Source organism: Strigops habroptila, chromosome 14 (genome assembly GCF_004027225.2).
Source record: "Strigops habroptila isolate Jane chromosome 14, bStrHab1.2.pri, whole genome shotgun sequence".
NCBI lineage: Eukaryota > Metazoa > Chordata > Aves > Psittaciformes > Psittacidae > Strigops > Strigops habroptila.
Window position 1 is genome coordinate 9,108,377 of NC_044290.2, and position 27,699 is coordinate 9,136,075.

General features: G+C 38.9%; 1 protein-coding gene across 2 annotated transcripts in view; it reads right to left on the reverse strand.

Moving 5' to 3' along the window:
* SMURF2 (SMAD specific E3 ubiquitin protein ligase 2) overlaps nt 1–27,699 on the reverse strand; it is a 61,466-nt gene that overhangs the window by 17,226 nt on the left and 16,541 nt on the right. The window contains exons 2-10 of one of the 2 annotated variants that reach the window (XM_030506361.1): nt 16,442–16,480; nt 14,732–14,840; nt 9,976–10,005; nt 8,123–8,256; nt 7,263–7,328; nt 3,625–3,709; nt 2,258–2,341; nt 898–1,100; nt 646–730 (exon numbers count right to left, since the gene is read on the reverse strand). In XM_030506361.1, the coding sequence (XP_030362221.1) occupies nt 646–730; nt 898–1,100; nt 2,258–2,341; nt 3,625–3,709; nt 7,263–7,328; nt 8,123–8,256; nt 9,976–10,005; nt 14,732–14,840; nt 16,442–16,480 (835 nt within the window). The remainder of the gene's footprint in view (nt 1–645; nt 731–897; nt 1,101–2,257; nt 2,342–3,624; nt 3,710–7,262; nt 7,329–8,122; nt 8,257–9,975; nt 10,006–14,731; nt 14,841–16,441; nt 16,481–27,699) is intronic. The other variant, XM_030506362.1, reaches the window with a different exon arrangement.

Consider the following 27,699-nt stretch of genomic DNA (forward strand, 5'->3'; position numbering starts at 1 on the left):
GACTGCTCTAAGCCCCGTCTAACCTGGCCTTGAACACTTTGTTTGGTAGTCTGAACATGGGACAATTCTCACAAACAAGCAAATTTAAGCTAATTCAATGATGAGGCTGTAGTTCACTACAAACAGCGTGTCTAAACATACAAGGGGCATCGACTAGCTTTTCCAGGATTTTCCTTTATCTGCTCCTCCATCAAAAACAATCACATTTGTCTAGTCCTTTTGTCACCAAGTTTGTTCTTCATAAATACATGCTGCCAATTTCTCAGGTCTTGTTAACTTCCAAAGCCTGAATTAAAAACCAAAACCAATCCAGTTTTCACTGAAGTATTGTGGATAAATCTAAGTTTTTGGAAGTGCTCAGATCCTACTTTTTGTTTCATTATTTTGCAGGGTATTAAAATCTGGATTTGCTTATAATTCATATGCAAGATGTTGAATCAGTTAACTATACCTGTTTTCCATCTTTGCATTAAAGTAACATCTTGAAGAACTGAAGAAGAGACTAATTTATTTTGATGAATGACTTGTTAAAGTAATATATTAGGGACCAAGAGTCAGAAATAAAATATTAGGCAGAGAAAATTGAGCAGAGTATTGCTTCAACTCTCGGTTTGACACTTTAAGGACAGTTCCGTTGTTTCTTACCTAGGTACTCTTGGATCGTGCCACGTGCTAACGCCAGTCTGAGTGTGCAGAAAATAGACCTGACCTTGCTGAGTCGTCCTTTGCTCTGTGAAATCAAGATAAATTAGTAACCATAAGAATGCAACTCAAAACCTCACAAAGACCGATTTTCCCAAACTAAGGAATCAAAAGGATCTTACATATGAGGAGAAGACACAACCCATTTTCCCAGTTTATTGGGAAACCCACAATTAAAAAAATTAATTTGCATACCATATCCTTCAGGTAAATCAGGAGGAGTGTGCAAGTGTGTCCTGCTCATGTAGTTTCTGTGCCTTTGTGACCTGACTCTCCTCTCTGCCAGCCGGGGATCCGATGACTGCCCACAGGTCGCACCGTTCGTTCCTGTAATCGGAGTGTTCTCATCCACAAAACAGCTCAGTGGTCTGCCCGGGCTGGAGTATTCACACGCTGGCCTGTGGGGAAAAATGTGAACAATGCATTGCTGACTAGACATGGGGCTACATGAGACACTCCGTGGAAGCTTCACCTATGGGCTCTTGGGATGTCTTTGTAGGCAGCAGAACTGAGCAGCTGACTTGTCGAGCAGGATACCTCAACAATGGGCACAAAGCTTCTGCTTCTGTTCTGTGCTCACTGGTTCATCCCAAAGCTATTAGTAAACCTGTTATTCCTTCTCATTTTTGAGGAAGGTTATTAGGCAAGCATGGTGAAAAAGGGCTAAGCAAGATAAAAACAGTTGCTTTTGAGAACTCAACTGCAAGAAGAAACACTGAATTATGTGGTTTCATATCTCAATGCTGCTTTCAAAAGGATTGAAAAAGGGGCTAAAGGGGGATTGACAAGGACACAGGAAATCCCTGAAACAAATTATATATTTGCATTTGGTTTTGTACTGTAAACGTGTCTAGAGCTTAGAAAACGTATTTTAACATACCAGGAAAAATATGGATAAATTACAAACCTGTTCAGTACCTTTGCTCACTTGAGAAAATATATCAGAGCTGGCAGTGTTAACAGTACACATTATTTTAAGTCAAATATATCCATACAGAGACTGCAATAATACTTATTGAGGATGGAAGAGACAGTCTGCAGGCACAGACAGTCTGCAGAAGACTGAGAAATATGCCATGACACTGTCTACAATTCAGGTAACAGCAAAGCTGGTTTGAGGAACAGCTTCACAACACAGTTATTACGGTTATTAGAAAAGAATTGTAATGATTTCAAAACATGTGCTGTGTTACAATCAGCTTTAAAAGTTCTGGATTACATGGTCATAGTATGTACATACACAATGTCAGCTGTTCTTGATCTCTTTTCCTCATCCCTTATGATGTCTGTATTTATAGAGTTCTACCATAGGAGCTCAACAAGAAGATACTAGTATTTGAGGAGGAAAAAAATCTAATCAGAATGATTCTTCTGAGTTAAACATTAGGCAGACTGAAGGAGCAGGATGTTAGAGAAGAAAAGCATACAGCATTTGCGAGTGACTCAGAGGAACACTGAACACCCCTGTTAGAGCCATGAAGAACGGCTTGTGCTCAGCACTCCTGGTCAGCAAGCAAACTTCATCATATGCACAGTCTCCCAAACAATTTCTTACCGCGTTGGTCGCTCCCACTGAGTTGTTCGTGTAATATGATTTAAATACTGGATCCTTCCAGAAGCAGTCCTCCGTTCCTCCCACCTAGAATTCAGACATGGAGAGATAAGGCAATGCATGGTATTTCCAGGAAACCAGGGCACAAACTGTTTCCAATATAAATGCCAACTCAGGAAGACTTACACTATTATGAATCGTGTTAGCTGAACGAGGTAACAGGAAACAACTGAAACTCAGAATTGATTTTACACATTCTTCCCTTGGAACCAGGTATATCATTAACAATATCACACCTTTGTGTTCAATACCTACTTGAATTCTAATTAAATCCCAACAGCCACATAAAGAAACTTCTAGAAAACATCATATTTAATAATGCATTTAACTTCTTTTGGCCACCAATCTAATAAGTGCTTTCATAGACATCTTCATGCACTACTGGCTTTCATTAAAAAGTCACCAAATATCATGACTTTTTAATTATTATTACTCTTGCACTCCAAATTACATCAGGCTATTCAGCTAGTTTTGCAGTTACACAAATACGTAAGCAATATTTATACAAGGAACATTCTGAAGTGAATATTTAAAAGCATTGTCAGAAGTGTTTCTGACTTCTTCAGACTGCCAATTAACAAAAGAATGCTGTTTAGGACTTAGATGGTAATTTGTATTTCGAAATTCATAATCTGAAAAATCAGTTTCTCCTGTCTTTACCTGCCAAGAATCACATTCAGAAGGTCTGTGTTTGCTCTGAAAAAGCTGATGACAGCACCAGAACCTTAAACAGAACATTTTTCTGCATACACAAAACTGGTTTAGGTGTTAATGATGTCATTAACTCTCACAGGGACAAACCAAAATCCTTAACCCAGCATTTGGTGGGTAAATACAGCAAGAACTCAGGTTCCACTGCCTTTTCCAACCATGTTTTCTTCACTATAATTTACATGAAGAAAAAGTGATGCATTTGTGTAATTATGTATACCTCTGCACAGTGCTGTAGAAGGCAACCAAGCTCCTACCTTGTTACAAAACTACTACATGGAGGAAGTCAGTCTGATTTAACACTATATTAGTTTATCAGTTCTATAATTTGACATATATTTTCTTAGAAAAGTATCTTTTTAATGCATTTACTCATACATGCCACCTTCCATTTTCCAAGAAGAGACAAGACAAGGGTCATACTATTAACTACTCTGTGTATCCCACTTGGCTTATCTCCTGCTCCTAAATCCAAAACTGTAGAACTCTGAATGCAAGAATAAAAGTAAGTTAACCTATCTGCACACTGACTTCTCATTACTGCAAAAGTCTGTTGCATGAGCTGTGTCTGTATTTACATCACAGTGATATCAGCTTACCCATCTGGTAAATCATTGTCGAATAACCGGCTGCAATCCACAACTTGTCCTCCTGTGCCTATTCGGTCTCTGGACTGAAGACTCACTATTAAGATAAAAAAAATTTATTAATGATATGACATCTGAATGCAAATTGCAGTTATATTTGAAAGAGAAATGGTACATCTTGGAGGACTAAGCTGAGCCATGTTCTGGGTATTTTTTCCTTCCCACAAATCAAAGAGTCACACAGAAACGGTGTATGCTTTCATACATGTAATTCTCTACATCTTACTTCAAGAAAGTTAGCTTAAGGAATATGAACACAAGTTAAGGCAGAAAAAGAAGTTAACTCTGACACTGCCATTAATGTTTCTCTACATGAGATGGAGTGTGACACTCATCTGGCGGCAGCAGGGTGACTGACTGGGACAGCACTAGTGCTACTGCTAGTGGGAGAACTGCTAATAGAAAGAGTTAAACTAAGAAATTCCTGACTGATTTTGACTCCTCCTTATGTATTTTATGTGAACATGGGATTCAACATACATGTACATACATAAAACCAGGCAAAATTTAACCGCCAGAAGCAGTACATGTCTGGTTTATTGGCTACTTTGAAACATGGGTGGTAAGAAGTAAAATGCAAGTCTCACACAAAGCAGTGCTCAGCACCCTGAAAAGCCTTTACTGCCCTCAGCAAAACTCTATTACTGCTTTTTAAATCTCATTTTTATTTTTCACGTTTCATTGGAAAGGATATTTATGCCTGAAGCTGTTGTAGTACAATTATGAAATCACAGATTTTATTTTAGGCAGCTTTTGTTCCCAGTATCATAATTTACAAGTGTCCAATGTGATAGTTTATGACACTTATGTCCCTGTGGGCTTGTTGGGATTTTTTGATGTTCTGTTTTGCCTTTAACAATAAAACGATTGCTTAAAAAGCTAAATACGTGCTGTGGCACACATGTCTTGAGGTGGCATTTCTGCACCTCTGGACAACTGTCTTCAAGTCCTATTTATGTATGCAGGGAAGTAAACCTACAGACCTTAACCTAGACACAATCAAACCTGTCAAGATCATATAGTTTAAAAAGATGTACTGGCAGGTTTTCTCTGAGTGTCCAAATGTTTGACAACAACATGCTCCGAAGCTTTGGATTTTGGGCCTTCAATAGAGCAACCCAGGGAGTCCTGCACTATCTGCTTGCCTTATTCCTTATCAGTATTAACTCCTGGTCTTCCATGAAGATTAACATTACAAAGCTATGTAAGGACCAAAATTTGTGCACGGCTTCATTTTGTAATGAGCAAGGGCTCATTTTTTTCTCTGCACCACCACATCAGAAATAAAATGGTGGCACAGAAGAGAGCTGCAAGATTACGACACAGTTCAGGTGCCCTCTGCATCCACTAGTCACAAGTGTCCCCTCTTTTCTTCCCCCCTTTGAAGAGAAGCCCAGGTATTTAAGATGAAGCTTCCCTTGCTCCCTGTCCCAAGTTATAAAGGCATACCCACTGTGCACTTGGTCTGTAAGGTTATCATCTGCTGAAGGTATCAATTACATTTTAATATTGCTTTCCAATCTTGCACAGCCTCTTAATTTAAGCCAGTTTATCATTTAGAAGGATTGAAAATGTATTTCTAACTTATTCTATCTTCTTGCTTACTTTTAATCAAGATTTCTCCACCATGTAGCTACTCAGTGGAATTACCTAGTTTTATTCAGGCTCATTCACCCATTCAACAACATTGCATTAGTGAAGAAAGACTAAAATATAAGGAGCTTAATAACAACAATCTAAATAAAGAGACAGGAGTTTCCTGAATCTTACCAAGGATGCATTAAATTAAAACACAGCCATGACTGAGGAAACCTGACCTTTCTGATGGTAACCCCAGAAAGGAGAACATACAGATTTGTTCTCAGCCTCCGCTGTAAGCTGACAAGCTGTGGTTTTTCTAGGTACAGCACACAATCCAGCAGCTCCTGCTAACGAGGGACAGCCCCAGCAGCATGCCAGCAGAGCTGATGCTGCTTTGGCTACACCACTTTTCAGGATCACATCAGGTTAAGCCAACTGGTCAGTCTAGTTTATGCCCACACTGCTGACTAGTTATCTCTGACAACCAGTTATCTCTGAAGCATATGTGCCATGCCCACACTGCTCCATATTTGCCCCAGGCTTCCCATCTGGCATCCCAATAGCCTTGAGACCTTTCTGCTTTGGGGTGGGGTTTCTGGGGTTTCTTTTGCTTGTTTTATTAATGCCAGCATTCTCAAGCCATGATGACAAGGATGCATGTTGCATACTCTGGAGGGCAGCATGAGAGCACATCATGGTGTGAGGGTACAGTCCCCGCAGTGTCATGTCTGAAGGGCTGCTGTGTGTGTGGGCAGTGGATCTCTGCTGCTGGAGCAGACTTTGAACAAGCTTCTCTTAAAACGAACGCCACAAACTAAACTGCACGATGAGCAGGGGACCAGTATACTGGAGAAAAACCAAAAAGCAAACCAAACTAACAACATGATGCACTCCAGAAAAATGACTGCTTTATCCTTTACTCTTCTGTGCAAGCTCACATGGAAAATTTAATATTCAAGAATAGTCTGAAGTGTCAGCAATGCACCTATGAGTCCACATTTCTACCATCGTTTGACTCTTCTGTGCCACCTCACTTATCTTAATATAACACTTGAAGATCAGATGCTAGACAGATGGTTAAAGCAACATAAAGAGCTGAAGTCATAGGTATATTCAACAGAGCACTTTAAGGATAGCAAACAAATGCACCGCAGCCCTTATTTGCTGACTGATATTGCAATGGTTTCCCTGGCTGACAAAACAAGAATGCTGCCTGGATATTATTTGAACTAGGAACTGAACATACAGCTGAGCATGCAAATTCACTTTTCTTTCCCTCCCCAAGTCCAAATATTCTCATTAATATCTTGCCATAAAAATAAAGACTTCCTCATCCTGATCAACTATGTTTGTTTTTTCTTTTACTTCCTAAGCTGCCTTCTGAAACAACTTATAATGCACCAAAAAGAGAGTGCTTATGAAGCTGTTTGTGGATACTTGTTTTTCAGTTTGCCAGCTTCTTTTAAATTCTTCAGTTTTTTAAGGTTTATGAGTTTGCAGAATGACAAAGCACAGTTACTGAGGCTGGTGACAGACTTGTTAATAACCCGTGAAAACACAAAATGAATTGAGCAAGTTGTCCCAGACAGCAATTCACTCCTGTTGCAGCAAGATGTTTCACCCTTTCGCAAAACGTACAGGAAGCACAGCTTGGCTGGAACTCTCCATGGCCAAGAATTTGTAGTCAGTTTTCCACAGGGAGTTCAGGCTCAAACTGTCACCATTCTTTACAGTCAAATTAAAAACTTTCTAAATGAATTTCAGGTTATCTATGGTCTTATCTGTCTCAACATTTCTAATAATATGGGGGGAGTTTGAGTGGTTTGGGGTGTTTTGTTGTTTGTTTTAATTCTCTACATACACACTTCTAGCTTGAAGTTCAAATGGCTTTGGCACTAGATATTGAACTTGGAGTGCGGAATCCAGTACAGAAAATTGACATCTAGGAAGGGTATCTCTATAGCTACTATTGAGCTGCAAGAGAACTAAAAGATAAACCTCTTACTTACCTACTATCTGTCCTCTAACAGTATCATTGTCATTTGGCCCAAGCTTGCACAGATCCAATCTCTGATCTACGGAACAAGGACACAAAGCATAAACCATACAGTATGTTGCTGCCTTTGAAAGGCACACTGAAGTACCATCAGAACAAAATTCAGACTAGTGTAAGATAGTTAAGAACCTGTTATTGAAGGTTAAAATCGCAATGCTTCTCTACCAGCATGTCACTTTTTTCTTTTTTAGTTATGTATATAGCCAAGCACTACTTTTCCATCACAAATTTCGTACCAAATTCTGTTCAGAAGTAAATGGCACCCATGAGGATAATGAGAAAACAGTATCTTGCCTGTTAATTAACTTTCAAAAAAGTAAATACAAAGTGCTCAAAGTATTATAAAAACCTGACTATGTCAAAATTTACTAATTAATTCTGAAGGCCCATTAATTTTTAAACTACGAATTTGGCTTCAAGATAAATTTGCCCTTTTGTTTATCCCTTAAGACTTGCATTTCTGAAGGTAATAAGAAAGATAATTTGAAGGCAATTAGAATCTGTCTTCCTTTGGAATTCCAACACAGTAAGTTCAGTGTTGACAATCCACAGCCAGACTGTGGCACTGACGTTACCACTGCCTGTAGTAACAGGGCAAAGGAGTTGAAAAGCCAATGGTAAGTTACATTCTCTATCCTACTTGTGCTATCCTTGGACACAAAACATCATTACAAACCACCAAACCCATTGGAATATACAAGCTTTATAAATAAAACCCCAACAAAACCCCAAATAACTTCACTCGTCAAAAGTCTGTGCATGAAAGTTTGGCCTGAAAGAGATGATAAAAACTCTACTCTTTAGCTTACTTACAACCAGTGTCTTTAAGGCGATTGATTGCATTTGAAAGGAGTCTCACACAACCCAGAAAACCAGCTCCCTGCTTTTTATGAATTTTCTTGTGATTCCACACGCTGATTGTTATTGAATCCGACTTCCCAATGTATCTGAAAAATGTGGAAAACCAGAACTGTGAATAGCACTTACTGAACACTTTGAAGATGCTCCAGAAATCACCTTAGGGGGAAAAAAGATTATCCACCATGACATTAAATATTTAACACGCACTGTATTGGCAAGAGAGGGTAAGTCATCTTCAGATAAGATGTACACACTACACTTGAATGAAAGCATGTCTTTATGAAGGCGTTTACTTGAATACAAGCTAATCTAAAATCCTGATTCTGGAAGAAGGCATTCATGTGAATCCAAAGTCTACTTAAATCTGCTTAAAACAGTACCATGAACAGGCCCAGTGACCACATCTCTTCAAGCAGCTACAAACATGGTTAGATTCATGCCTATGCTCAGCCTAACCACGGAGAACAGCAATGCTCATGGCAGCATGTCTGTGAGCAGCGTTAGCAGGCAGAGCAGTTCAAATGCCAGGACAGAAACTGTCAGTTCAGCATCCTTGTGCAGCACTTTATCTGCTGCAGCTTTTCAGGCTACTCTTCCAACCACTAGCAATGCAAGTCACCCTCGTTTAGAGCTCTTCTGAGCACTCAGGGAAAATAGAAGGCAAACCTAGTTACACATCTGCAGTTAACAAATCTTTGGGAAGCTAATTTCATATTAAGAAAGCTAGAGAAAGGCCTTGTTTGTAACATACATTACATATTAAGAATGTGACCCATAACAACAAGTTCACACAGTATTTTAGGTGAGATGTGCCACATTCCCCTCCTGCCCCCTGCTCCCACGTGGGCTGCCTCCTCGCAGCATCACTATGGAAAGGCTTTGCAAAACCTAGATGTGCCTTGCACCGACCTGGGGACACCTGGACACTGCAGGCTATTTTCTCTTATCTTTGCTTTTTTGTTTGAAGCTTTCATCTTCAGAAACAAGTGCTGTGTGATACAGTTTTTGTTTTCCAAACTTCCAGAGGACAATTTCAAAACATCCAAAATAAAGGAGCTATTGACAATACTGAATTATTACAGTTATTTCAAGCTGAGGAAAATGAATCTGTAACTATGGATTAGATCCCAAGAACTGCCTGTAGTTCTCCCTTCCCAGACCACAAATTCTGTCCTTCTGCAGTTAACTTCCAAGTGGGTTTTCTTGGTTTTGAAGAAAAACTGATCAAATGCAATCAAGCAACATCTAAAAACATCTACCCCATTGACCAAGACTTGATTGACTTTAAAACATCTTAATATTTTCATAAAGATAGAAATGATACTGTCAAGGTTGGCAAACCAAACAATTGAACTAACTCTCATAGCTTAAAATCACAGCTGTGATGAGGTAAGTTCTCAATTAACACTTCTCCCCTTTTTCCTGTTCCAAAAAGCAGAACTTTGACAACTTCTTTTTCCCACCTGCAGACAGGGACTGACCCAAGAAGACAGGAAAGCCTAACTGTAGGCACATACCCATGAGCATAGTTTAAAATAACCAGGGCACATTTACAACAAAACCAAAACCAAACAAACCACTAACATGACACAAAAAAACCCCCCAAAGTTTTGTTATAGTAAACTGATTGCATTACATAGGTCAGATTTTTGGCCTTACAACCTTGACAATGCCAGTTTTGCATAAAGAAACGGAAGATGAAGATGGGTATTCACGTGCACAGTTGCAGTCTACAATGTTTCATGTAATTAAAATAAATTCTTATGAGAACAAGTTAGGTGCACTTAAAAATAAAGACTTATGACCTGTCTTGAATTTTCCAGTTTTCCTTGTTGCTTTAAAAAAGTCAAAGGTATATGGTTAAACACAATTTCGTAACAGAACAGTTTGAATAATATGTAGAACAGCTGAATATACAACACAGTTTCCAAGAATTACTGTAACATTTCAGGGTGAGGTTCTCATGGTTAAGATGCAGACAGTAAGCCATCCATACCAAACAGGTGAGGATTTCTATATGACTGCTGTAACCTGCTCTGATTTTTGCACCAGAAAACCTGGCTGGTTCACACATTTAAAAGAAATAAGGAGGACAAACTGTATTTTCCAAATAAAAATGTGCCTTTTTTTTTTTTTTCCCAAAGGAAGAAAAGAAATAGTTCAGTAACTGCTGGTTGGCTTTATAGCAAAATGTTTCATCTGCATAATTTCAGGCATGAAAATACATGGTTGCATTTCAAGAGTGACGGTAGGACAAGTTGTCATTTCCAATTCATTCGCTGGAGAGTTACATTTGTTTTACATCATCTGGCAATAAAGTTCCAACATAAAAGCCTGCGCTAGAAATTGCATTTGTTATTAAAAAAGAATGTTCCAAAAAATAAAGTGAGTTTAGAAAAAAGAAACCAAACAGAAACAACAATCACCTCCCCTCATTTTGATGGATGTTCTCTCATAATTCCCCCTCACAATTAAAGTTCTTGGAGCTCTTTCTTTTACTCAACCCTATCAACAATGTCTATTTCACAGCTTTGTTACTTCAACAGAGATAACAGGAACTGGATTAATGAAGTAGAAACCTGGAAATCGCATTTCCACATATATTTTTGAACTCCCACATACCCTGAATCTTAACATTAGGGCTTTGAGTAAGAACTGTGTTTGGACATCTTAAGAAACATGCCTACTCTTTGCACTTCCACTTCTAAACAAGTATCAAGTACATGGAAACCCCTAAAATTTTAATCAAACACAGAGACAACTGGTACTTTGTCTAAATCAAATTACCTTTGCCAAGGTGGTATTTCCTTCTGAGCCAATATACCACTCAGGAAGGTTTGGTATCAAGTGACTTTTCACCCCCATGGCATTATACATGCATTATATACAATTTCCCTGAAGAGTTTGGCTTGGTAGAGAAAAGCGGAATGAAGAAAGTGGAAAAAAAGAATATTCCTGAAAAAACACACCTCTTCCTGATCGCAAGCCAGATGTACTCCCTCCAGAAAGAGAGAAAAATGCAACATCAAGAGGTATGAACTCAGGCTTGGAAGCCAGGAATTCCCTATTTCTAATCCATGCTGTCACACAGACTCTTTTTACGACCTGGGCAAATTACTCCGTTTGTTTCTTCATTTTCCCCTTTCTGAATGTTTTCTAATATAATGGTCATGTTATGCTTTGAGAGATCAGCTCTTCAGTTTGGGGGAGAAGAGGGTGTGAAGAGACAACAAAAAATATCACCCCAGTTATTTCCTCTTCTCTCTCCCTTCACCCTGACATTGCTGTCATCTCTGGTAGCAACTGAAGAGTGCTGGAGCCTTTGGACAGTCAGAAGAGAACCAGCCAGAGGCTGTGGCTTAGACAGGAACACAGCATAGACACGTGGCACTGACTGGCTGCTCCCTTCTCCTCCCCAGTGCTACCCAGCCCAGTGCTGACCTGAGCCTACAAGACACTGTAAAAGCAGCTGCACAAAGCAAACAGCAAGCAAAGCAGGCTTCTACTCCAGATGTTCCTAACAGACCCACCTAAGAAGTTCAGGAGAGACTTGTACGTCTGATGTGCTTGAGCTGGAACAGCCAGATCTACAAACACGACCCAGAAATGCTTTCACCCTAAATGCAAAGGGCATCAGCTTCATCAAACTGGCCTAAACAACCATGTCAAGAAGGCAAAGCTGTGCAAGGAGCTGTCCGACAGCTTTTTAAGAGTCTAATCTAGGATGGGATTGTCTAAACAAGCACTAAGCAGAGCTGTTGCCTTCCCTCCCTGAGGAAAATCCAGGATCATTAGCAGAAACTAGGCAAAGTGGAGCTGGAAAGTTAGGGGAGAAAGGCGATTCTGCCAGGGCAGCACAGGGACTTGAGAATGTGAAGGCACCTGAACCTCCAGTGAGATGTTAGGAAGAGGAGGAGTTACAGAAGTTGGGTGAGATTACATTTTAGAGGTATAACACAGAAGAAGAGCAAGGAGTCCATGCCAGAGTCTGGGGGTGCAGATTTGAAGGGCACAGAGTAAAGATAGGACCAGGACTAGGTTTTGGTGGAGCTCATGGTACGAGTATCTTTTAAAGATAAACAGACCAAATGACTTGCTATGCCTTGAGAGTGGAGGGTGCTGGGGAGGGCTGGAGTAGGCTTGAGGGCACAGATGAGCCTGGGAAGGCTGCAGCAGATCTTGGCTATCAGAACAAAAGGAAGGGGAAAGAAGAGAAAAAGGGGACTTGTTAAGTTTCAGAACTGCTGGTATAGGTAGTGTTTAAATGCTCTAAACACAAGAAAGTCTGTAAATGTGTTAAGTCTGGTTATTCAAAACTTTGAGGAAAGGCCTGAACAATAGGGAAAACACAAACAAGACTGAAAATAAGGAAGGGGAATACATCCAGGACAAGCATGGTATTTTACGGACATTAAACTGCATCCAGACAGCAACTATTTGGCAATTTCTTTCTGGAAAGCCTCCCAGATTCCCACCCCCCTTCACACACCCATCTAGGCTGAAGAATCTGAGCAACTAATTCAACTGCTTCCTTTCACGCTACGATCTGAACTAAGAACCACGTAAGGCAAAAGCAAAACCTTTTTTTGTTCTTTGTAACACTGCAGAAGTCTTTAAAAAACCTTATACAACAGACTATCTATTATGGTGAATCAGGTTAGCAAGCCATAAAATTCCTCTGGAATTAGCAACTTAATTCAGACATTATTGCATAAATACATCACAACAGATCCATCTTACTGTGCCATCTGCATATGTTATCACATGATACATGAGACACTTCATTAGCAGCAGTGTTAACCTGCTATACAAATGCCAGGCTGGGGGACATTTTAACCAGCCCAACACAAGCAAGGGGCAGTGGTACTGCACACAAGCCTGTCAGTGATTTAAAAACTGACAGAAATCTTCATGGTAGGAAGAAACCAAGCAGGATTTTTCTTTTAATAAAATTCTACATAACTGCACCTTCCTCTGGTTGGTTTCCTATGGTGTGTGGTGGCAGGAGCAGGCACGCTACCACCGAGACTCCATCTGTCATGCTCGGCGTGCAAAGCATTTCCTGTAATGGTGGAAGCGTCATAAGGCAGAGACCAGAGTTCCCATGCAATGGTGTGTTGTGAGGGTAAACATTAGGAACTTCAAAACCCTAGGATTTTCTAGGTTTGATGAGAAGAAAGATTATATTCTATGAGGTTTGCCATAGAATGGCAGTAGGATGGTTACTACTCGTATTATTTTATTCATCCTTTCCCCCAAAAAAATCTTCATTCATAGAATCATAGAATCATCTGGTTCACATGAAAAGCTGAGACCTGACACTGGGTATATTACAGTAAAAAGTTACCTTAAGATAAAAGCCAGGCAGTGAGTTGAATCAAAGAGATCTAATCTTTTACTGCTGTTTTAAATAGGAACTGAAGACTAAGTGACTGATGTTTATCAATGGAAATACATTTCCACAGAGTAAGGAATAACAGGCAAGACAATAAAAGGGTTAAATTATTATGAAGAAAATTTTGAGAGGGAAAGGATTATTTTCAAATTACAAGGCCTGACATAATGCCAAATTTTCCTTTGGATTAGAAATGCTGTGCATACTTCTGTCACCAGGGAATTCAACTGCCAGAATCAAGCAAAGTAATTTTCCCTGCAGGATAAGTAATTTACATTGAAAATAGTATCCTAACTAAACAAACCCAAGGTTTTTTAAGGGTCTTCTTCCCCAAAAATAAATGAAAAAAAAAAAAAAACCCACCCCAAAAAAATATTCCACACGGGCCTAAATTCTTTAGGACAACCCAGTAAGAGATGCTGCAAATCTGTCTGAACAAAATATTCTGCCAGAAACCCCATTTCCACCTCTGGTTTTTATAATACGTTGTGGACTGTTCACTTCTATTCCTCATCTTCCATCCCAAGGAAAAAAAATACAGAAGAAAAGGATGAAAGACAGGGAAAGTAAAGCATACATAAACACAAAGAAACCTACATAAAATCCAAAAGATTGAATAACTTCTATTATACATGATATTCTATGCTTTTGAAAGACATAGGAAATATATGACATATACATGCCATACCGACTATATTGCTCAAAAGCACCAAAAGAAGCTCAAGTGATGGCAACATAATAATTTATACTGAGAACATCTTTTGGGGCAGAAAATAACAAAGGAGAGAAAAGTGAATAGGAGGTACACAGAAGAGAAGACACGGTAGCACTGCAACAGACAAAAACAGCATGAAGAGAAGAGCAGTTTGAGGGAAATACAGTCAATTATTTGCTTAATTTTACAGTATTGTTAACATCAAAATATTACAATAGAGTAATGCCACAGTAGATGTAAAGCATGCTGCAGACATCACCAGAAAACCACGTGCTTAGATTTTGAGGGAAATAAGAAAGTGGTATTTTGACACATGTATTTTTCACTCAAACTAATAAAATCTGGGATATTTTCCTAGCTGTAAATAGGACATTATTATGAATATCTGACAGTTTCTGTGTACTTTAGAGGATTTCACTTCAAACCTTTGGTTATCACTGTTACCACCTACAGGTCATAATGCTGATTCCATTTTGGATCAAGTGTATTCTTCACAGTATCTGTAGAATGGCATTGGCCAGATCCGTCCACCACAACCTTAGCAAATGGATCAGGAAGTCCTAAGAGGAGGAAAAGAAAAAGATTAGCAAATGGATCAGGGTGCTTTAAAGTCTTGTATCACTGCAGTATTTTAAAACAAAAATATTTTATTTGAAATTGCCTTTATTCCTAAATGAGAGCCACGTTTAATGAACGGGAATAATTTGACATATTAAGCATAGGAAATGGCTAAATTAGCAATTTATTTCACTGATACAGAGTAAGTTGTGGAAGTCAAACATGGAGAAAAAAAAATCTAAACACCTTAATCTTCCTAATTTAAGATTAAGTAAATTCTCAGTATACAAAGAATTCAGCAAAAGATAGAGAAAACAGATTTATGCTCTTCCTGTTTCTATACTGAATCAAAATCATGATTTTTGGCTGTTACTGGTACTACAGGAAATCACCTATAACAGTTTATTCTTGCTTTTGAGGTTGACTTTGCTTTCTACTTCATTTTCTGTCAGCTTAGTACCTTGGAAACGCAGAACACAGGTTCAACAAAAATTAGTGTAAAGATGGTGATAAACCAGGCAGCTGAGGGAGGGAAAGCAGCAGGACCAGAACAGCCTACAACTAGCTTGACTGCAACTGCTATTCTAACCAACCCATTAAGTGACACCAAAAGGGATGGTCCCACCACTAATGCCTCTAAGTCATGCGGTCCTATCCTTTTTTCTCCTCATACTAATTCCTCATCTGAGTGCCCAGTGAGTCAGCTGAAGGAACTAAGGTGAAGTGAAACATTATTCACACTTTCTGTAGCGCAAGTTTTGTACCAGTTCTGCTTCCTCAGGTGACTCAGATGGAATCAGTCAAGCAACAGAGTGGCTCAAGACAAGTGTCAGACAGAGTAAGCATGTGGGGATGAAGGCAAAGCACATGGGGAATGGGAGGAACAAGACCTTGTGATTTGTGCTTCAGTACAGAAGTGCATCACAAATTCCAAATCTTGAGGTTTTTTTTTTTTAGGCATTAATAAACACTTACATCAATACAAAAATCCAGATATAAAGGAAGTTTTAGAAGTTTCACAAACTACAGTATAAATTTATCATCCCTTCTTCAAGTCCTTTTCCAAGTTCAGGTTTGATGTTTTGAATTCTCCCTACTCCCAAGTGGGAGGCAGCAGGCAGGTGATGTGTGTGTGCATACTTACACAGGCAATAACATTCCTTTCTGCCTCCTTCATCCACCTCTTAGCACTTCTTTCAAAACATTATTAAAATTAATTAAAATATAATGTCAGAGGAGGTAAGTATTATGTCATAATAATTAAGATGTACTTCTGTCTGCTGGACAAAAAGTTCTTATATGAAAAACATTTTAATACATATGTGGCACTAATTGAAAAACATGTAATTTGCCTGAGAGAGCAAATTTGTTTCCCACTCACATCAAAACCAGGGAGAGTGTGTCAGTGTTTTAATTATTATTATGAATCTGTGACAGTTGTCACCTAAGAAAAAATTAGAAGCCCTGAAATAAAATGATGTGAAAAGTTGAAAGCCCCCAGCCCCTTAATGCAAATATCTTAATACAATGATCATGTGCAAACACCGATGTACAGAACCTGCATTATATATATTCCATGTATAAAACTTTAACAGCTACTTACGGAAAAAATCCTTTTTCACCAAGTTTTTTGCACACAGTACTGCAAGAAAAACAGAAATACAAGATTAAGTCACTGATTCCCAACTTTAAAAAGTCACTTTACCTGTCCAGCATTCCAGGAAATCCTGCTCGAAATAAGTGAACATAAACGAATTGTGCTCCTACATCATTTATATTGTCATGCAAAGTAATTCCAAGAAGCTGAGCCAGAAGTGTCATCTTCTGGCAGTTCACCTTCAGGTAGATTACAGTACAAGTGATATGGTGGTGCTTTCCTCAGGCAATAGTTTCACATGCAGGTTTTTTTCCCCCTCAATTCTTTTGCCAACTCTGTGTTTACCAAGTGAGGGAACTGGACCATGTCTAACTATCCCACCATACAGTGGCACAAAACATTGTGCCAGGACAATTACTGGCATTACACAAGCAGGATATTATGTTCAGTTCTACACACCAGCAAAAGCTTACTTGACCATAAGAAATAGCGCATGAGGCAGTTTAGGCTTTTCTGTTCCCGAGTGGTAACTAAATAAACATTTTTACCTGAAAAACATTTGGGTGGAGTAGACTAATTTCCAATGCCAGAGGTTTGATGGGTCTGAAGATAACGTTTTATTTGTAGAAGCTAGTAACTATTTCAGTCTTTTTGGTTTAAAATAAAAAGGGAGGAACATTTGTCTTTGTCAACTAAAAATATCAAGGGAAAAACCATCTCATATGAGAATAGAGTAAGTAATAAAGAAATAAATCAATAAATAAAAAGGTCAAAAGGACAACTCTGATACAACGATGCCAAGGTACACATCGAAGACTTTTCCTCACAAAACACACCACTGTTCAACTACATATGCTTATCTATTATCACAGGTTTAGTAAGTAGGAAATATCAGACTCCCCTGTGAAACATTAAAATATTTACTGATAACACACAAGGATTCTTGCGTATTGAGTGAAGCATGAATTCCCAGAGCTAGCACAAAAAGGAAAAAAGGGGAAGGAGGAAGAGGTATCTGGTTGGGATCAATGCTGCAGAAGACTCCTCAGTATACGATCCCTGGGGATATTTTTTCTATGAGGTCGCCAATATTTATTACTACCAGGAAATGCAAAGACAGAAAAGTGCATCCAATAACCGCATCCCACAGACAGCACCTAAAACCAGACAAAACTGCTCATGCTTTTCCCCATAGTACATCCTCAAACTGATCTGCAGTGCTGCTCATTCTCCAGTTTCTTTTACAGCATTTGCCCAAAGAAGTAGGGCTGAGGTTGTCCCTGAGCACTCTGATGGAGATTTCCAGGATCAGGGCAGAAAGCACCGCCCTGGATCATTCTGCAGGCTAGCACAAAGCTATGTATTATTCTAAAATCAATGGAATTACCATTTTCCCAATTTTTATGTTCATAAAGATGTTGATTTTAGTGAAACTGCTTTCCACGGGAATGCAGCACTGTAAAATCTAGTTAAAACTCTAATGAGTTTTAGTCCTCTGTAAAACAGAAGGGGACACCTATTAATGACTAATAGAGTGCCAAACATCTCAGGTATTCTGATACCTGGAGTTCAAGCATGTATAGGAAACATACTGTCACATCACTGCCTGCTCCACAAAACATTCAAATAAAGTCCCTAGGATGGTGTAATAAAAATCCATAGTTACTGAATGAAGACTTCCATGTGCTCAGCAACTGAAAGTCTACTCTACCCATACAATTGATACCAGCTTAGAAGACATTTACAGAAACAGAGAAGACAAACTTACAAAAATGCTTCTGCAGTTCTTTAAGATTTTACTACACCAAGAGTATTCTCAGCCTGAGCTGTCAACAGACACCACTTGCCCAAGAACTGAAACAGGTTACAGCTCATCAGCCACCTTTCATCTAGTGGTGAGAAACTTCAGAGTAAAATAGATGCTTATATAGATGGCCACTGTTTTAAAGACCCCCAAAGATATAATTATTTGCACAATTTACCCATTATAAGAAACAGGAAGTGCCAAGTGAAGCTGAAGGCTTTAAATCCAATAGTTAAGTCAAAAATCATACAGTATGTTTTGAAACTGTGTCATGTCCAAAATAAAGAGGTTTGACTAATCTTTTGAGTGACAAATTGCAAGATTAACTAATTATAAACACTTATTTTCAAAATAGAAAGCAAGCCTGCCAGTGGGATTTAACCAAAGTCTCATTTTTATAAGACTGGGCACACGCACAACATACAGCCTAATAACCGTTTCCCCAACAATTAGCCATGAGTGAACAAACTAATATTTTTGGCTCAAGATTTCCCTCTCTAGTAACCACATTTAAGGGAAGTCAGATGTCAACCCACCCTGGCTTTGTCAGGTTAACAAAACAGGAGAGATGCTGAGAAATCTTCCATTAACAACACCCTCTCTGCCAGGTATTTCTAGGTGAAAAAGCCCAAGCCCCAGGAGCATCAGCTCCATTCTTGTCCACGCACAGAACTCTAATCTATCTCAGGACTTTTTTTTGGACAAAACTTTTCCCACCAGAGTTTATGCTCCGCTTTTCTAACAGTTTCAACACTGTATTAAAACCTATTCTGAATATTCTGATAACCAACTGATTAATAGTTCCTTGAGAATAAAAACTAAGGAAGTTTGGTTTCCTATGGATTTATGGTTGACTGAAAGCTATAGCTGAGGCTTTTCCCACCGGCGGGGCCTTTAGACAGACACTCTCCCACGCAGACTCTCCAGTGGTCTTGCAACACGGGATCTCTCACTGCAGCTTTTTCCTCCCATTTCAGGTCACTGCTAAGGGTCTCCTCTTTATCCAGGCAATGATTCTCAGAGAACTCATGGGACTTAATTATCTTTGAGACCTCTATCCTATGTCAAATTTGAGCTAAAGAGTCAAAAACCAGAAAGAACTATAGCAAGATTTATTTCCCTTGACAAAGCCAAGTTAAAATGTTAATGGTTCTGGACCCAAACCCACGTCATTATCAGATCTACGCAGTTGCACCATTAATAGATCCTCTAGAGGCACAAGGGTACTGACAAAGGTTATTTGTTATTTGTATGTGCTTGCTTAAAAACTTTTTTTAACTAGAATTATTTTAAAGCAAACAATGTTAAGCTGAACTTGCACAAAAGGTTTTCAGAAACAAGAATACAGACCAGTGCCTGCATGTATCAACATTGATTTGGACCAGAAAAGGGCGGGGGGGGAGCACTGTACCATAAGTACATTATCAAATTACATCAATGGCTTCTAGTACAGATATGTAGATTAAGTATTTGTTACCAAGTATCACTGAGTCAGTGGATAGCTATGTTTTGTATTTGTTACAGACTTCCTGGGTAGTCTACACAAAAGAGAACATTAATATTTCAATATGAAAGAACAATATATACGTGCCAAGACAAACATGCACATCACTTTTACATACTATACGTTCATTAAATCTCTTCACCGTGCCTCATGATCTCATTCTAACATATGCTATTCAAGTCAGTCCACAGAAACATGAAAAGAGTATATAGTATTATAAAGCTTCCTAGTCTCCTTCCTTGACTGCTTTGCTACACATAGTTCTCAAATACTCAAAAATAGGAATTAAGTGAATCAAGTTTGCCAAGTTCCTTTTTCTGATTTACTACTCCAGTGACTGACAAGGAATGTTTACTGAAAAATAATTTAACTATTGCAAGTAAATGAGAATATTTAATACCCCCAACTCCTGTAATCTGATTTATGTGTTAGCTATTGAAATTTACATGCAATTAGAGAGGTATGAAATAATCAGTTGAACCCACAAAAAAAGAAAGGGAAGGGAACTGATTATTGAAAATGTGTATTTTATAGGAAGGTAAATATTTCTGTCATTTTCTGAACTTTTCCTCCTCTTTTTGCTGCTACTGAAGAACTCGTTAAAACAGCTTCTTACTTTGGAATAATTTTTTTAACAGAAAAATCAAACTTTTTATGACATCAGACTGTTGTCATGGAAGGTATCCTATGTTACACATTACCACTACTTTATATAAGTGTTAAAGAGTATGTTTAGTTCAGAATAAGAAGTATATCTATAACACAAGGTGTGCATTCTAAAGGGAAGAACATGAAGAATGTGAAATAAAGGAAAGTGCAATTGTAGGAAGCCTGCAATGAAAACAAGTAAAAAGAGATAAAGATCTATGAGCTTTTACAGAATCACCACATCTTAGGTATGTCTAAGAGACTTCAATGATGCTATTCCCCTTCAATTGCTGGGTAACAGACCTAGAGTAAGTGTTGAGGAAGGCAACATTAAAAAAGAAAATGTTATCTAAATTTAAGGAACTTGGACATTTAAAGGTAGTGAGCCTGCATTTCCAACCTATATCAAACTGTTTATTCAATCTGTGTCAAACTGTTGATAGCAAAATTTGCTCACCACATTCCTTCACACCTGCAAAACAGGAATAATGGCTTTAAACTTGAAAGAGGATATTTATATTAGATATTAAGAAAAAATTCTTCCCTGTGAGGGTGCTGAGGCGCTGGCACAGGGTGCCCAGAGAAGCTGTGGCTGCCCCATCCCTGGCAGTGTTCAAGGCCAGGTTGGACACAGGGGCTTGGAGCAACCTGCTCTAGTGGAAGGTGTCCCTGCCCGTGGCCGGGGGTTGGAACTGGATGAGCTTTAAGGTCCCTTCCAACACAAACCATTCTAGGATTCTTTGAATACTACTTTACTTCACAGGTATGTTTTAGTGTTATGTTACCTGTACGCTTGCACACTCATCTGTGTTTTTTGGTTTATGACAAATTACAAGGTTTAAATGTGTTTGTACCCAACAATGTGAGGTACAAGTACCTCAGGGCTACAGTTGTAGACAATCACAATAGAAATATATTGGGTTTAAAACACCTATGTTAAAAAATAATACTGCTTAAGCTATCTTCTTAAGTAAAGAATTTTTAAATGTATATATTTGAGAGACATCAATACTATCAGTGAACGATATGGGAAGACAGATAAGAAAGTAAGTCATAAATGTCCATGGAAGCAAGCATACCATCTAAAGCAGCAGAAGGAAACACATAACCAACACATTAGAACTCAGTATGAGACTTAAGAAAACACTCCCCATTTCATGTCAGACATCCATAAGCAACCATTACCAAGTCAGCCAGCCCCGAGTTTATAGGGGGGGAAAAAAGAGGATTGGGTCCAAAGCTAAGATTATGTTTTCTAATCTTCTAGCTTTTCATGTGTCATCACCATAGAACTAGTTCAGCCTTCTGCATCCAACCAACAGTTTTAACACCGTAATTCCTGTTGTTCTTTTCTTTCCCCAAGGGTTTCTCTCCAGAAAGTGCTTGTTCCAGAACATATGTAGCACATGGGATAGCGAGGAGAAGGACAGGCTGCCTATCAATTTTTACCACAACAGTTCATTTTGAAGACAAGTCTTTCTTCCCCCTACAGAAACACCATCTTTTAATGAAAGCCATTAGCATTGCTTTTTGTGATCAGATCCCAGTTGTTTGCATGTAACACGCCGCACAATACAATCACTAAAATAAGTCCCAGCTGTAGAAACACAATGCTATGCTGTTGCTAATGTGTGTTGTACTGATAATGAATGGTCGTCTATGCTTTAATCTGAATAAAGCTCCCAACTGCTCTGCCTCTCCTTGCCAAAAATTCCCCTTCCTCCTCCAGACTGTGGTTGCATTCCAATTACACTGCTGATTGGAATGAGCCTGCTTGGGGGAGGGAGAGGGAGGGAGACAAATGAACCCACACACACGCCCCTCCTTGCCTTCGGATGGCTGCCCCTGGGACCCAGAAATCGTTTGGGGTGTTTGAACCTAGTGCTGACATGACGTACTTTTCTCCACCTTGTATAAAACTCTTCCTAAATTTATTTATTTGGTTGAGAAAAACATTCACAACAGGCAAACAGCACACCATGCACAGGCTCCAGCAGGAGAGCTCAGTACTTTAAACCTTTCTAACAAATTCCTACTGTTTTCTTCCATTGTTGGCATGCTACCGAGAAACGTGTATTTTTCTGCTTGCATTCCCCCCTTGGACTTGCCTAATTCCCATATGGAAAGATATAAAACAGGAGATCCTCAACTATTCATCGAACAAAAAGCTGTAAATAACGCCATACACATTTGCAGATACAGCTGTTGAGGTAATAACTTCCTCAATCAAGGGTTTGGAATAAAATTTTTTATCCCAACTACTCACGTTAAATTTTATTTTACAGTTAATCTCTCTGAAGATTGTTTTTTTTTTTAAGCCTTCATTTCCTTCCAATTTTCATTTCTTCTGAAAGGTGTTTTTTCTGCAGATGAACAAAGTGACAGAACATGATCATAAACTAAGAATTTACTTTCAGTTAATGAAATTTATACATTTTAGAACATTGCAATCGGTTATCATCAAGGAGGGACACACAAAGACAGGTAAATCTAACAAATGTATGTTTTACAGGTGTGCAGGGTTTTGAGTAAGGAAGGTATGGAAACACGAAATGGGGAAGAAAGCAGCAGCACCATTATATACCACGGTCACTGATCAATGCGAGCTGGAAGGTTTCATATTGCACCTAACAATAAAGAGGCCTGCAGCTGTTCCTCTCTCAAATCAGGTCTAGCAATCATATGGATGCGAGGTAGATCAGGAAGCTCAACTGGCTTAACAGAAAATTAACCTTCTGGGGAGATGGATTAGTTTGCCACTGGCTCCAAGAGCTGCGTTGACTTATCCTGCAGTCACACCATCCACACATGTAATGCAAAGTGGCAGAAGCACATGGCTGCAAAGGAGGGAGCATGAGCCAGACTCTTGTTCCGATGGCAACTTGCAGTTGCACTGGGAAAATGCACCCCATACCTGGGAGTCTTTCAGCTCTAAAACCAAAATACACCCCCCAATGTTTAATTTTAATGCAGACAGGTAGTTTTCATCCTGTTTGTTCTGCAGTTCCAGATATTTATTTTATTAAAACTAAAATTATATATATATTATATATATGAAAATGAAAGCAGATTTTGCCATCAGGACACCAAAATAACTAGCTAACACCCTTCAAGTTTTCAGAGACAGTCTTAACCTTAAGCATTTGCATGGACTTATTTCCTATTTCCCAAAGCATACTCAGAAGTACAGAATAAAAACACTGAAAAAAGACTCTCTCTTGCAAGTATACACACAACTGCTTTCAGGCTACTCTATTTTACTTATTGACAGCTGCTCTGAGTCTCACCAAGCACTAGAAATCTGGAGTAACCTAGAGAGATCTAAACCAGAGTTAGTACCAAATGCACGCACACAGAGGCTGCCATGCCCTTCTTGAAAAGGGTCAATAATTCTCCCCAATTCTTTACTGTGAAATTCAGTGCTACCCAAATTGAAATTCCAAACACCACCCTCTTCTGGGACCAGTACAGATGCAGCACACACTGAGATGAATATGCCAGATGACATGCACAGGGAAGGCCAGTTCACCCAAGGACATGGGACAAACTGAGGCTGATTTCAGACATACTCTGCTCGATTAGATTAAACATTTATGTTTAATCCATCCCTAGGATCCATGGTTCTTCCACAGGAGAGAGCTGCAGTGCAAGCATTGCCTTCTGGAGCAGCCAGGTACACCCCAAACCACCATCACCAGCTGTTTCATCTACGCATCTTTCTCTGATGTGAATTAGGAAACACATAAAATGATCCCTTCTGAATATGCATTAGAACAATACAGAAGTACTAATGAATTTTTTAAAATGCTATTAAATACTAAATTCCTGTCAGGTTGGAAGAAAAAAAATGTTTAACACTAGTTCTAAGTGACATATAAAAGCATTATTGCTAAGGCTGCTATCCAAACACAAGGTCGACAGCTTTAAAATAAACTATTTTAAAGTAAGTATTAGGATAACCTCAGTACTAGAAAAGCACTTTTAACAAGAATTTCCTTTAATAATGGTTAAAATCCTAAATTGTCCCATAAACACATTTCTCCAAGTTTAACTTCAACACAAGCCAGATGCTAAATCCTTAATACACTGCACGTAAAATGAAACCCATTTCAAAGGGTCACATGCACCTGCTTCTAACCATTGTCAGTTAGAAATCCGTGTCTCAACAAATCACAACTACTCCTTTGGGACTAAACAAACCAAACCACAGAAACCTGTGTTCAAACACCAAACAGCAATATGGATTACCCAGAAGTGAAAAATGTCCTAATAATGCAATATACTTTAAACCACTACAAAATATGCCAGAAACTAACATAGTAACAACACATTTTTCTTTCCGACATTTAATACAGATTCACTGTATTAAATTCTGCCTATAAAGAGTAGGTTGTGCTTTGACTGGATTTAGAATTCTAGACCCATATTATTTGCATGTAATATAACTCATGGAGATTAACATTCAAAATGAAAACATCACACATTTATCAAGGAAGAAACGTTAATGAAGATGCACTGCATCACTGAATCACAGTCAAGCCACTAAATCATTCATCTCATGCAACAATAAAATTCTGGGACAGAGTCTCCAAGGCTGTTCTGAATTCCTGTAAGGGGAGGACAACACAACAGCGACTCAAGACTCCAGCAGCCTGTGCTGGGGATGTCTGATCTGAATGACTTGTGGACACGGCCAGATGGAGTCTGCCTAGATTTGCCATGTTTAGACTCCTGTTTAACATCATGATGTCTACTTCACAGTATTGTTTTACTGTAAACAAAAGGCTTCCTTTTCCACTTCTCCTCCCTTATTCCACTCCAAGCCAAAAGTAAAACAAAACACAAAACCCTCCACACCACTGAATTCTTCCTTCAAGCAACCAATGTGTTCACATTTCCTAGATTCATTCAGCGATGGGCTTTCTGCCACGCACGTCACTAACTCTATTCATGTGTCTAGTTTATTTGATATGCCTGTCAAGAGGTAAAGGAAAGAAATCATGCTCCCACTTTTGCAATGAAGGTAGCAACCCTCCCCAAGCATTGCACATCTTACCATAAGTTTTAAGTGTCTTTTAAGAGATTCATGTTTGAACCAGTGAAGTTGAATACGTAGATGCAAAAGTTTAAGGTGTTTTCGCTTTGCCTTTATTTTAGCTATCTTCCAAATATGCAAGTTAAATCAGAATGATACAGGATGAAACCATCTCCATCACGGCTCTGTGTAAGCTAGGGCATCACTCACAGCTCAAACAGTGCGAAAGAAGCAGAACTAACACATGGGAAACTTTAAGAAAACAAAGGCTATTGCGAATCTTTGCATTTCCTGGTTTAGTGTGGATGGAGCCTCTCAGACCAGCCAGGATGTTTCTAATGCATAACTTTCATACGCTAGAAATTCCACTTCTCTTCTCCACCCTACTCCAAAATGGTCTAACCCTGACATCTTGTCCACTTTTCAACATCTGCAAAACCACTACTGTAGCATGAAGTCATCATACATACACCACTTACAAAGACTACTGAATACTATGCTGGTCAGTTGAGGCAGGGGGAAACAACATAGCTTTAAATTAACAGCTATTAGAATACTTAATAAAAAAAGTCAGCAGTCAAAGATCAATTTTCAGGCCAATTTCAAAGTTCTCACTTCTGTTTCTCACGCAGGAAGTATAAAATTGTATTTCAGTAAACAAAATGAGGGTGGGAAACAGAACTCTCATTAAAGAGAAATGAACCCACCACCTTCGCTGTTATCTTTGCTGTACGATGCTGGGGTTTTTTTAATCTTCCTGCAGTACTGAAAACATAATTACAATTTAAAAAGTTGACATTTAAAGTAGCATTACCAAGATTAACTAATCTCAAACCTGCAGAGGTGGTTATTATACGCAAGCGTGAGGGAAGTAAACTCTATTATGAGCATTAACTCAATTATCCTAGAAACACAGTAATAAAATAGTATTTAAGAGCTCAGGCAAAGAAAAGGAGGTGCTCTTATCTCAAACTCTTAAGAATCACTGCGCTAAAATCTTGCCTCAATCCTTAAAGACTTGTCTGAAATCCCAGGAGGTAGTTTTTAACCAAGACCCAATTTAGACAGAAGTGATTAGTCCAAATTTATCAACTTGCAATATACTAAGAGAGCACAGGATTCTTCCTGTGAGGATGGGTAAATAAAACAAGGTAACATGGAAATTTACCCATGTATTTCTCAGCTTGTTTTGACAGGAACAGTGAAGAGGAAAAAAGCTAACAGGAGAAACAACTTACAGCTCTGTTCTGTCTGGTGTATTTGATGCACCTCTGAAAACGTGCTGAGGGAAAACACACTAACAAGCAGCAGAGCCTTCAGACTTGTTTCACTGCAGTAAATCTCTCCAACCCCTGAATGATCTAGAGTAGATGCAACAACAAAAGGAATTCATGATCTAATTACCACCAAAAATGCCCTGATTTTTAAAAAATGCCTCTTCAGACAAGAGGCACCTGCAACTAACCCAGACTCCTGGGTATCAGGAACTGTAGATACCAGCAGCTTTCCAGCCTGCAGGACCGCTGCCATCTCTGTCAGGACACAGTCACACACTTGATTTAAACAGGAAGTCTCAAAATTCTGTCTCCGCTGCAGACATGATCCTGGGGGGACACTGCTACTGCTGGGGCTGCTCTGGGAGGAAGCGGAAGGAAAAGAAACACACACACAAAGAGCAAAAGCATGCTCATCATTTCCCCTTCATGGGTAATCCTCATGCCACTCTTCACAGAAGCACTGTAAATATTAATTTAATCAACACTAACAAAAGGATCATCAGGTGCTTTATAAGAAACAATTCCTAAACTGCAACTGCTAAGGTGGCAATTTTTGTTGGGGGGGGGGGGGGGGGGGAAGTAAATTCCAGCATTCCAAATATGTAACTTGAAATATTTGAGTAATTTTACATATAGTATTCGCTAGCAAATAAAATTTAGATAGTCTGAGGATCACAATGTTGATACTATCACCAATTAATCACTAATTAAGCATCCTCCACCCTTAATCTAAATGCTTAGTTCAGCGCAATTTCGTTTTACTACTCCACCTGATGTACTGAAATCACACTATATGGGGGAATACGGATGAGTGATGCACTCTTTACACACTTCGGCATTATCATCAATATCTGCAACTTCAGACATGGATTCTGATCTGTCTCCCTGATAACATGTGGATCCTGCCACTTCCCACTTCCTCCTCTAATGTAGTTGAAATACTTAAGCACAATGTTCCTGCATTTATTTTTGGGGGGGGGGGAATTGGTTTTAGTG